General features: G+C 41.8%; 2 protein-coding genes across 2 annotated transcripts in view; one reads left to right on the forward strand and one right to left on the reverse strand.

Moving 5' to 3' along the window:
- Positions 1-12,047, reverse strand: part of LOC110498509 (uncharacterized) — a 53,925-nt gene that overhangs the window by 34,150 nt on the left and 7,728 nt on the right. The gene's annotated exons all lie outside the window — the stretch shown is intronic.
- Positions 2,765-10,474, forward strand: LOC110498538 (uncharacterized). Its single transcript, XM_021575207.3, has 3 exons — positions 2,765-4,162; positions 8,058-8,188; positions 8,395-10,474. The coding sequence occupies exons 1-3, from the start codon at positions 3,904-3,906 to the stop codon at positions 9,505-9,507; spliced, it is 1,503 nt and encodes a 500-aa protein (XP_021430882.3). The 5' UTR covers positions 2,765-3,903; the 3' UTR covers positions 9,508-10,474.

Consider the following 12,047-nt stretch of genomic DNA (forward strand, 5'->3'; position numbering starts at 1 on the left):
TAGTTAAGCTAGCTAGGCTAATTGAGGCTCCAGTGCGTGCTTTCTCATCCTACAATTACAAATAACTCCATTCAGAATATTAAGAAGCAACCTACCTGTTGGCTCTTGGCCGTTGTAGCCTATCCTTGTTCTTTAACTTTTAATTCCATCATTTTAATTCCATCTTCCATTGATTTAGATATTTTAACTTTTGCCAGACAGAGGCTCCATGACTGTAGCCTATTGCAGCTTTGATTACTTATGATTGGCCAACAACAACAACCTATATGTGCCACGCTCCACTCTCGTGAAAAGCAAACGCAGCAGCATAAATTATAAAAATGCTCTACTGCAGCAGTCGCAATCAGATATGTACGGCCCTTCCGGACAAGTCAGAAAAAAATTACACATACCCCAGACCCTTGACAATCAGATCCGACCCAGACCTGTGACATTATTTCGAATTCATGATCTGGACCCGCTCGGTCCCGGATCTGGTATTCAGGTAGAGGTGGCTCTGTGAAGACCTCTAGCTCACACTCCAGTACAGTAGGTGGTGATGTATATAGAAACATACACTACTGTTCACTTAGAAATTTCCTTGTTTTTGAAAGAAAAGCTATTTTTTGTCCATTAAAATAAATCAAATTGATCAGAAATACAGTGTAGACATTGATAATGTTATAAAATACTATTGTAGCTGGAAACAGCAGATTGTTAATGGAATATCTACATAGGCATACAGAGGCCCTTATCAGCAACCATCACTCCTGTGTTCCAATAGCACGCTGTGTTAGCCAATCCAAGTTGATTCTTTTAAAAGGCTAATTGATCATTAGAAAACCCTTTTGCAATTATGGTAGCACAGCTGAAAACTATTTTGCTGATTAAAGAAGCAATAAAACTGGCCTTCTTTAGACTAGTTGAGTATCTGGAGCATCAGCATTTGTGGGTTTGATTACAGGCTCAAAATGGCCAGAAACAAAGATCTTTCTTCTGAAACTCGTCAGTCTATTCTTGGTCTGAAAAATGAAGGCTATTCCATGCGAGAAATAGCCAAGAAACTGAAGATCTCGTACAACGCTGTGTACAACGCTCCCTTCACAGAACAGCGCAAACTGGCCCTAACCAGAATATAAAGAGTGGGAGGCCCCGGTGCACAACTGAGCAAGAGGACAAGTATATTAGAGTGTCTAGTTTGAGAAACAGATGCCTCACAAGTCCTCAACTGGCAACTTCATTACATAGTACCCACAGAACACCAGTCTCAACGTCAACAATGAAGAGGCTCCGGGATGCTTGCCTTCTAGGCAGAGTTACAAAGAAAAAGCCCTATCTCAAACTGGCCAATAAAAAAAAAAAGATTAAGATGGGCAAAATAACACAGACACTGGACAGAGGAACTCTGCCTAGAAGGCCAGCATCCCGGAGTCGCCTCTTCATCTTCTTCCTCTCACGTTGAGACTGGTGTTTTGCGGGTACTATTTAATGAAGCTGCCATTCAAATACTTGAATCAGTTATAGAACTCATTGGCCTTTATGGTTGTGAGGTCTGGTGTCCACTCACCAACCAATAATTCACAAAATGGGACAAACACCAAATTGAGACTCTGCATGCAGAATTCTGAAAAAATATCCCCTGCGTACAACGTAAAACACCAAATAATGCATGCTGAGCAGAATTAGGCCAATATCCGCTAATGATCAAAATCCAGAAAATAACTGTTAAATTCTACAACCCCTTAAAAGGAAGCGATTCCCAAATCTTCCATAACAAAGTCATCACCTACAGAGAGATGAACCTGGAGAAGAGTCCCCAAACCAAGCTGGTCCTGGGGCTCTGTTCATAAACAGACCCCACAGAGCCCCAGGACAGCAACACAATTATACCCAACCAAATCATGAGACAAGAAAAAGATAATTACTTGACACATTGAAAATAATTAACAAAAAAACAGAGCAAACTAGAATGCTATTTGGCACGAAACAGAGAGAACACAGTGGCAGAATATCTGACCACTGTGACTGACCCAAAATTAAGGAAAGCTTTGACTATGTACAGACTCAGTGAGTATAGCCTTGCTATTGAGAGGTCACCATAGGCAGACCTGGCTCTCAGGAGAAGACAGGCTATGTGCACACTGCCTACAAAATGAGGTGGAAACTAAGTTGCATTTCCTAACCTTCTGCCAAATGTATGACCATATTAGAGACACATATTTCCCTCAGATTACACAGACCCACAAAGAATTTGAAAACCAAATCCAATTTTTATAAACTCCCATATCTATTGGGTGACATACCAGTGTGCAATCACAGCAGCAATATTTGTGACCTGTTGCCAAAAGAAAAGGGCAACCAGTGAAAAACAAACATCATTGTAAATACAACCCAGATGAGTTTATTTTCCCTTTTTTTTTATTGTAACTAGTTAAACATCATTACAACACTGTATATAGACATATGACATTTGAAATGACTTTATTCTTTTGGAACTTGTGTGATTGTAACATTTACTGTTCACTTTTTATTGTTTATTTCACTTTTGTTTATCCATTTCACTTGCTTTGACAATGTAAACATGTTTCCCATGCCAATAAAGCCCATTGAATTGAATAGTGTCCCATCCTCCCAGCCTGGTGTAGGATCAAATGGGGTCAAGTAGCTAGTGGAATATTGATGAGTTTTTTTAATGGGTGTTGGATTAGTATGGCAATTTTTCAACGATGTGTAATGAACTCGCATTCCAAAACAGTAGGTGGAAACACGGAGCTAGATAAGAGGAATACATGAATAGCGGAGGCCGTGACCAACGGACGTAACATTTTGGGGAGAGCTTTTGCAGAGATGGGATGGTGGTTGGAAGAGCGCACTTGTTTGAAATTGAAAATTGTTTCGGTAGATTTTGATGAAGATTAACATCAAGACGAAGCAGCTGCTTTATAAGTGGGATGCACTGTTGAGCGCTGATTGTACGGAGATTGTGACAGCCGGTTTTATGACGTCCCTTTAGAAAGCTAGAACAAGATGTATGTCTGGAGCAGTACAGTATTATCACAAGGAGACGTTTACTTGCAATATGGAGGAGGAATGGAGGGGAAAAAGAGAGGCAGAGGAGGTCTGAGAGAGGAAGGAAGATGGTGAGCTTGAGTCGGTTAAAAATGGCGGAAAAAAGGGAGATGGTTTGTTAAAGAAGAATGGAAGAAAGTGTAAGCAGAGTGAGCTGAAGAGAATGCGGGTTGAGTATCTGAGGTGGTAGGTGTGGTGAATTTTTTAGCAATGGTTATCAACTGTACTGCAGGGATGGAACATAAGTCTCAGAAAATTGAGGTTGTGGTGGCAGCTGCAGAGAGGTATTTGGGTGTGCGAGACTTGACATCAGAAGAGTTACAGGGTGTGTTGAGTGGTGATGTTCCATCCTTTCAGATTGTTGGCATGAGGTAGGACTAATTAGATTTAAGTGGAGTAGGGTGGTGTTTATTTATTATGTTTTGTTGTTGTGATTTTAGTGTTAGATGGTAGGGTATTTGTAAAAATAATTTCAAGCAAAGTATAATGGAGTTGTACTCCAGTCTAGTAGGTTTCAGTAACACAACATATTGAATGCCAACCCCGTTAAACCTCTTCGAAGGGGAGGCCGTGAATGGCCCCACACTCCAGTACAGTAGGTGGCGTTGTATGCACCTCACGGTTGCGATCCGCCAATAATTTATCTTCTGTGCGTAAACGGAAGTGAGCGGTGACCAAGAATAATTTCCACGTTACCATTTTTGTTGTTATTTAGACGTTTATTAACACTCTGGAACTCAAAATATTATTAATTTAACTGTACAGCATCACACGTTTACCTCAGGTAGTCTTTAATTCACGTTGGAGACAGGACTTGGTTGATCTACGTTATCTAGATGCTAATGTTAGCTAACAATGGCGACCTGTATGATTTTTCACACTCAAATCGCCTCCATCATGGAGGTGCTAGCGAATGCAGCCGTGGCAGATATCTGTAAACTCGTAGACGACGACTATGCAGTGTTTCGTTTGGAAATAACTCAAAGCCAGAAAGAAAACAGGGCATTGCGGAGGAAACTACAGCTACTGGAACTGAAGGTGGCACGGGAGCGCGTCCTCGCCAGTCGTCCCAGTAGTGTCAAGATCCTCGACAAACACAGAGGAATGGCAAGAGGTACGTTTTGCAGGAGGCTGCGGGCCTCTCGCCCCGTTTTTCTCTGCGCATGTGTGACCTTAGATGCGTTATTAACCAGCATTCGGTCTTGTTCAGTTTTTGGATAGTTGCAATAATTCCCATGATTAATTAGCCAGATCTAATCAGATTATTTATTTACTGCAAGTACATTTATTTACTCATCGAAAAAAAATGCATGGGACATAATCAATCTCTAATTAGTATATCAAGGAGGTATGCGTGTTATCTTACATCCCTGCCAATTCTAGACACTTTCCGTATACCTATATTTTTGTACTAAATAGTATGCAAAAAAAGAGTATTCCGAATGCGTCATCTAATGTGCGATTGACTCCCGCCATTCGTTTGTATTGGTACAACGCAACAATTTTTCTGATTATCAGCTGTTGTCAAACACTCGAGTTAGAAAAGAGGAGTGAATTGTACTAGATAAAACGCCGAAATAAGTATACAATTTCAGTATGTCAATAGTAGTAATGACCGATATGACATTTTTGGCTGACACAGATATTTTCCTTGACAAAAAAATAAATGCAGATAACCCGATATTTAAAATATTTGCATCCTTTTAAGCATTCTAGTACAGGTAAACAGTTACACACACGTACACAGCGGTCTAAGGCACTTCATCTCATTGCAAGAGGCGTAACAACAGTCCCTGGTTCGAATCCAGGCTGTATATCACATGATTGGGAGTCCCATAGGGCGGCGCACAATTGGCCCACTGTTGTCCGGGCCGTCATTGTAAATAAGAGTTCTTAACTGACTTGCCTAGTTAAATAAAGGTTACACACACACCACACTGTTCAAATGTTATTTTGTTGGCATTTACGGATGTCCCCATTACCAGTAAAACATAATCAAAACCTATTTATTTAACTTACTTGCTGTGCTGTTTCGTTGTTCATTTGTTGAGTCGTTTTATTCTCAACCAGGATTTCTATGGAACGCCGTTTGGGTCTTTGCGAGTCAAAAAAGATATGTCAAATAACACTATTTGACCAATCAGGACCTGAATATGACTGCACGTCACATAATTTAACACGTTAATTCGTTTTTTACGTAGTTATTACACTATCACTTATATTTCATATGTCACAACGATTCATCGATACGTATGCTAATGATGCTGGTAAAGTTGTCTCACACACCTACAGTACTGGTCATAAAAATAAAAAAAAGCTAGCAAGCTCAAAAACATAGCAAAATGACAATCTGTTTCAGTAGCTATAGTTAGCTAGCTAACTAAACTCAGCAAAAAAAGAAACGTCCTCACTGTCAACTACGTTTATTTCCAGCAAACTTAACATGTGTAAATATTTGTATGAACATAACAAGATTCAACAACTGAGACATAAACTGAACAAGTTCCACAGACATGTGACTAACAGAAATGGAATAATGTGTCCCTGAACAAAGGGAACAAAATCCAAAGTAACAGTCAGTATCTGGTGTGGCCACCAGCTGCATTAAGTACTGCAGAGCATCTCCTCATGGACTGCACCATATTTCCCAGTTCTTGCTGTGAGATGTTACCCCACTCTTCCACCAAGGCACCTGCAAGTTCCCGGACATTTCTGGGGGGAATGGCCCTAGCCCTCACCCTCCGATCCAACAGGTCCGAGACGTGCTCAATGGGATTGAGATCCGGGCTCTTTGCTGGCCATGGCAAAACACTGACATTCCTGTCTTTCAGGAAATCACGCACAGAACGAGCAGTATGGCTGGTGGCATTGTCATGCTGGAGGGTCATGTCATGATGAGCCTGCAGGAAGGGTACCACATGAGGGAGGAGGATGTCTTCACTGTTAACGCACAGCGTTGAGATTGCCTGCAATGACAACAAGCTCAGTCCGATGATGCTGTGACACTGCCCCAGACCATGATGGACCCTCCACCTCCAAATCGATCCCGCTCCAGAGTACAACAGGCATAGGTGTAACGCTCATTCCTTCGACGATAAACGCAACTCATCTGTGAAGAGTACTTTTTGCCAGTCCTGTTTGGTCCAGCGACGCTGGGTTTGTCCCCATAGGCGACGTTGTTGCCGGTGATGTCTGGTGAGGACCTGGCTTACAACAGGCCTACAACCCCTCAGTCCAGCCTCTCTCAGCCTATTGCGGACAGTCTGAGCACTGATGGAGAGATTGTGCGTTCCTGGTGTAACTCAGGCAGTTGTTGTTGCCATCCTGTACCTGTCCTGCAGGTGTGATGTTCGGATGTACCGATCCTGTACTGGTGTTGTTACATGTGGCCTGCCACTGCGAGGACAATCAGCTGTCCGTCCTTTCTCCCTGTAGCGCTGTCTTAGGCGTCTCAGAGTACGGACATTGCAATGTATTGCCCTGGCCACATTTGCAGTCCTCATGCCTCCTTGCAGCATGCCTAAGGCACGTTCACGCAGATGAACAGGGACCCTGGGCATCTTTCTTTTGGTGTTTTTCAGAGTCAGTAGAAAGGCCTCTTTAGTGTCCTAAGTTTTCATAACTGTGACCTTAATTGCCAACCCTCTGTAAGCTGTTAGTGTCTTAATGACCGTTCCACAGGTGCATGTTCATTAATTATTTATTGTTCATTGAACAAGAATGGGAAACAGTGTTTAAACCATTTACAATGAAGATCTGTGAAGTTATTTGGATTTTTACAAATTATCTTTGAAAGACGTCCTGAAAAGGGGACGTTTCTTTTTTGCTGAGTTTATATAGCTAGGTGTCATCATCTAAAATAACCCTAATTTATAAGACAGTTCTTATTTGATTAATGGTGGTCGGACCCATCTAGGTGAAGCTAGCCACAATAAGGATTAGCCACAATAGTGGACTTAGTGGACTTTTATCCTTCAAAATAAAAGTATTGCATAATTCTACTGTTTGTATTACTTTGCATCACTGTCAATTACATACTTTTTTTTTTAAGGCAAACCGCAAATTCCACTATTGTGTTTAATTCTTATTGTGGCTAGCTTCACAACACATAACCCGGTCCGGTTGAGCATCACTTGCCAGATGAAGCTAGCTGGCTGCTTATAACATTAGCTTTGGGTAACAGGGTTAAGTAGCTGGATAGCTATTTATTTTCATAAACTGAAGTTCAATTTCAATAGGTGAACAACAAGTGGCAACCTAGCTAATACTTACTCACAAGGATTCCTAAATCATTGCTAAGAATAATGAAAATGACTGCAGTTTCTTCTGGTCATTGTTTTCAGGCTGGTTGTATTGGTACAAAGCTAAAGCTAGCTACCCCAGAAGTTGCGGTCGAACAAATTATGCTTTATTACCAACGCGGTATTGTAAACATATCGTTCGTGGTCGGTGTTTTCTTGTTTGCAGACTTTTTTTGTACAGCTTTGACAGTGCTACTTTATCTTTTTTGACACGCAAATACCCAAACAGCTTTACACAGTATGCATGTTATGAAGCTAATAGCAGTGACACTATTACTGTGTAACTCCGGTAACATCTGAAAAATAGAGTACTTGGTAGTGTGTACCGGTGCTTGCCCAGACGGCGAAAGCCAACATCGCCCACGACAGGGAATGGTTGATTGTCAAGGGCAATGAATTCCATTATCTTGGCTTTAATGGATTTCGCCTTTTGAGTTGTCGAGCTGAAATTGTATTACTCTTTCAAATGACTGCTCGACGTGGCGTCATGTACCTACGTTATATTGGTATGCACGGTAGCTTTGACATCGGCTTTTAACATCGCCGTTAAACTAGACATCGGGCTAATACCGATGTTGCCATTTTTAGCTAATACCGGTCGACGTTCACCGATATATCGTGCATCCCTAGTCAATAGTGTACAATATACCGTTGAGCATTGACAGTAGCTAACCTAACCACCTCTTTTTCCCCCAATCACACTGTCAGGTGAAGGACATCAAACTGGAGGCCACAGGAGCTTTGTGAAGCCAGCAGGACGCAATACATGGAGAGATGACCAACCAATCACTGTTGATGAGGGGAGTGGAACCTCAACCCAGCACGTTATTGTGATAGAGGTTAGTGTAATTGTTGCATATAAAATGTTACTTTGAACAGCATATCAAATGTGGGCAGTTTATTTCAGAAAGGCTCCCCTCAGCTATTCACTTCCTTACATGTACATCCTTATTTATCTGCCATAGGGGAGCTTGTGAGACTTCCCTACAACATTGTTATCCTTTACAAATCATGTAACGGTAATAACCTCCTCTTCTTGTGTCAGTCTGTAGATGCAGAGGCTGCAGGGCCTGGGGTCAAGCTGGAGAGGTCTGAGGGAGAGGACCCAGGGCAAAGCAGAGACATCCAGACTGGTGTGCTCCCTGTAGCCACAGAGGACCCCACCACCACGCCGCCCAGAACCCGACGCAGCATCACGGCGGTCAATGGAACGCCGGCCGCTGTCCTCAAGTCCGAGACAGACACTGAGACCATAACTGTAGCACAAAGGCTTTTACAAACAGGATCTGACCACAGATCAGATCCAGAGAGACTGGGTGTGGGGCCACTGGACTGTCCTGCTGCTCCTGGCTCAGAGTACTTACCAGTATTTCACCACAGCCAGAAGACTGTTAATTCCTGTGGAAATACTGATGGTGATGCGTTAGACACTGGCGGTGATGATCTGTCTTGTTTTTACACGACAGAGATGGACCCTGGCAACATATCCTTGGGTTTAGAGAGACAGACTGATCTTTCTAGAGGGGACTGGAACCGATACAGTAGTAGTGTATACTCTGAAGGGTGCCTAGATAAGAAAGGAGAGGTTATAGCGTTCGATGAAGTGAAAGTGGAGGGCGACGCTCCTCTTACATGGAATGCAGATGAGACTACCTTAAGAGAAGGACACTCACAAGGCAGAGATTTCTTAGATTACAGGGAAAGCTTAGAGACAAATCCAAATGTCTCAAGCATCTCCCCTTTACACACGCTCAGTGATCGTGCCCCAGTGTCCACGTCGAAGGGGCCTTCCGATTCACATGGCATCCTTTTCGATCAGGTATTGAACTCAAACAACAGGGCTAGAGCCCAGTCTCATGGAAGGGGAGCAACATCAGGCAGTAGTAAAGAGAAACGGTTCCTCTGCATGTTCTGTAACAAAGGCTTCAGCTGCCTCCAGAAGGTGGAGATCCACCAGAGGGTCCACACAGGTGTGAAACCCTTCAGCTGTACCCAATGTGACATGCGCTTTGCTGAGGCTGGCAGCCTGAAGAGACACCAGAGGGTCCACACAGGGGAGAAACCCTACAGCTGTACCCAGTGTCACATGCGCTTCACCCAGGCTGGCAGCCTGAAGAGGCACCTGAAGGTCCACATGGGAGAAAGGCTGTTTGCCTGAGGTTCTCAGAGAGGAGCTACCTCAGGATACCCTAGCAGAAAAACTATTCTACTTCCATAGCTTATTACGTTTAGATCAAACCCTGCATTAAAGACAAAGATTAATTTTCATTGTAGTGAGCAGAAAAGATCCACAGATGCATTTCGAATAACGAGAGTCAAATATTTCATTGTTGAATATTCCTGGGAAGTATATTGTATCCAGACATTGTGTGATATACACTGAGTGTACAAAACATTAAGAACACATTGCTAATATCGAGTTGCACCCCCCCTTTTGCCCTCAAAACAACCTCAATTAGTCGGACATGGACTCGAAAGCGTTCCACAGCGATGTTGGCCCATGCTGACTCTAATGCGTCCGACAGTTATCAAGTTGGCTGTATGTCCTCTAGGTGGTGGACCATTCTTGATACACACACGGATAACTGTTGACCGTGAAAAACACAGCTGCGTTGCAGTTCTTGACACAAACCGGTGCGCCTGGCACCTACCACCATACCTCCTTTAATGGCACTTACATATTGTCTTTCCCATTCACCCTCTGAATGGCACACATACACAATCCATTTCTCAATTGTCTCCAGGCTTAAAAATCCTTCTTTAACCTGTCTCCTCCCCTTCAAATACACTGATTGAAGTGGATTTAACAGCTAACATCAATAAGACAGCTTTCACCTGGTCAGTCTGTCATGGAATGAGCAGGTGATCTTAATGTTTTGTACACTCAGTGTATAAAGAACATAAGCCTAAAAAGTCTACATATTGTATGTGTACTGTGTAGGCTATATGATGTTTACAAATGCCTATTACATTACATCCATTGAACTGCTTTCCCAAGACACTTTTAATGAATAGAATTTATCAAGTTCATGCAGATTTTTAGTTGAGATGTGTATATGTGGTTTTCATATGGTGTATTTAACACTTATGTTTAATGAACATAAAATTATATTTTTCTAAGGCGATCATTGAGACTCTTTAGTATACATCACATCTGATTTCACCCTATTCTGCATAAACAGAACTTTATAACCACAATATACACTTGCTAAATATACCCACACACTAACAAACACTTACTGTAACACGTCAAAATAGTTTAGTCATGTTTGTCTGACTTTTAACTTATCGTAGCTGACTTATTTTTACCCACAACATAATATGTATGTCCACCATGATGGGTTTAACAACAATTAAGTCATTCTGTAACTACATTATAGGACTCAAATGTAGTGGGGATGGGTAAACACTCTGGGGCCGTACTTGCACAAATTTGAAAAAGGTTCAGATTTCTTTTTTTTGTCACTGATCTACAGTGGAATTATGTTTTTACAAATTAATTTTAAAAAGAAAAGCTGAAATATCTTGAATCAGTAAGTATTCAACCCCTTTGTTATGGCAAGTAACAGTTCAGGAGTACAAATTTGCTTAACAACTCACATAATAAGTTGCATGGACTCACTGTGTGCAATAATTGTGTTTATCATGATTTTTTTGCATGACTACCTCAACTCTGTACCCCACACATACACACAGTTATCTGTAAGGTCCCTCAGTTGAGCAGTGCGTTTCAAACACAGATTCAACAACAAAGACCAGAGACATTTTCCAATTCATCACAAAGGATACCTATTGGTAGATTAAATGAAAAAAGCAGACATTGAATATCCCTTTCAAAATGGTGAAGTTATTATATAATTACACTTTGGATGGTGCATCAATACACTCAGTCACTACAAAGATACAGGCATTCTTCCTAACTCAGTTGCCGGAGTGGAAGGAAACTGCTCAGGGATTTCACCATGAGGCCAATGGTGACTTTAAACCAGTTACAGAGTAATGGCTGTGATAGGAGCAAACTAAGCATGGTCAACAACATTGCAGTTATTCCACAATACTTACCTAATTGACCAAGTGAAAAGGAGGAATCCTGTACAGAATAAGGCACTAAAGTAATACTGCAAAAATGGTGGCAAAGCAATTCACTTTTTGTCCTGAATACAAAGTGTTATGTTTGGGGCAAATCCAATAGAAAACATCACTCTCCATATTTTCAAGCATAGTGGTGGCTGCATCATGTTATGGGTTTGCTTATAATCGTTAAGGACTGGGGGAGTTTTTCAGCATAAAAAAAGAAACAGAATAGAGCTAAGCACAGGTAAAATCTTAGAGGAAAACCTGGTTCAGTCTACTTCCCACCAGACACTGGGAGATTCATTTACTTTTCAGCTGTGCAATAACTTAAAACACAAGACCAAATCTACACTGGAGTTGCTTTTTTTTCATTTAACCAATATTTAACTACAAAAGTCAGTTAAGAACAAATTCTTATTTACAATGATGGCCTACCCCGGGCCAAACCTGGACGACGCTGGGCCATTTGTATGCCGCCCTCTGGGACTCACAATCATGGCCGGATGTGATACAGCCTGCTTACCAAGAAGACAGTGAATGTTCTTGAGTGGCCGAGTTACAGGTTTTCAAGCAGATTTAAGTCGAAACTATGGCAAGACCTGAAAATGGTTGTCTAGCAATGAT

This window comes from Oncorhynchus mykiss, chromosome 19 (assembly GCF_057628025.1).
Source record: "Oncorhynchus mykiss isolate SJ-2025 chromosome 19, ASM5762802v1, whole genome shotgun sequence".
Classification (NCBI taxonomy): Eukaryota; Metazoa; Chordata; class Actinopteri; order Salmoniformes; family Salmonidae; genus Oncorhynchus; species Oncorhynchus mykiss.

Excerpts from the sequence above, each read along its gene's own strand:
- LOC110498538 (XM_021575207.3), top strand. The coding sequence starts at position 3,904 with ATGGCGACCTGTATGATTTTTCACACTCAAATCGCCTCCATCATGGAG. Across the intron at positions 4,163-8,057 it reads ACACAGAGGAATGGCAAGAG|GTGAAGGACATCAAACTGGA; the intron begins GTACGTTTTGCA and ends TCACACTGTCAG. Across the intron at positions 8,189-8,394 it reads AGCACGTTATTGTGATAGAG|TCTGTAGATGCAGAGGCTGC; the intron begins GTTAGTGTAATT and ends TTCTTGTGTCAG.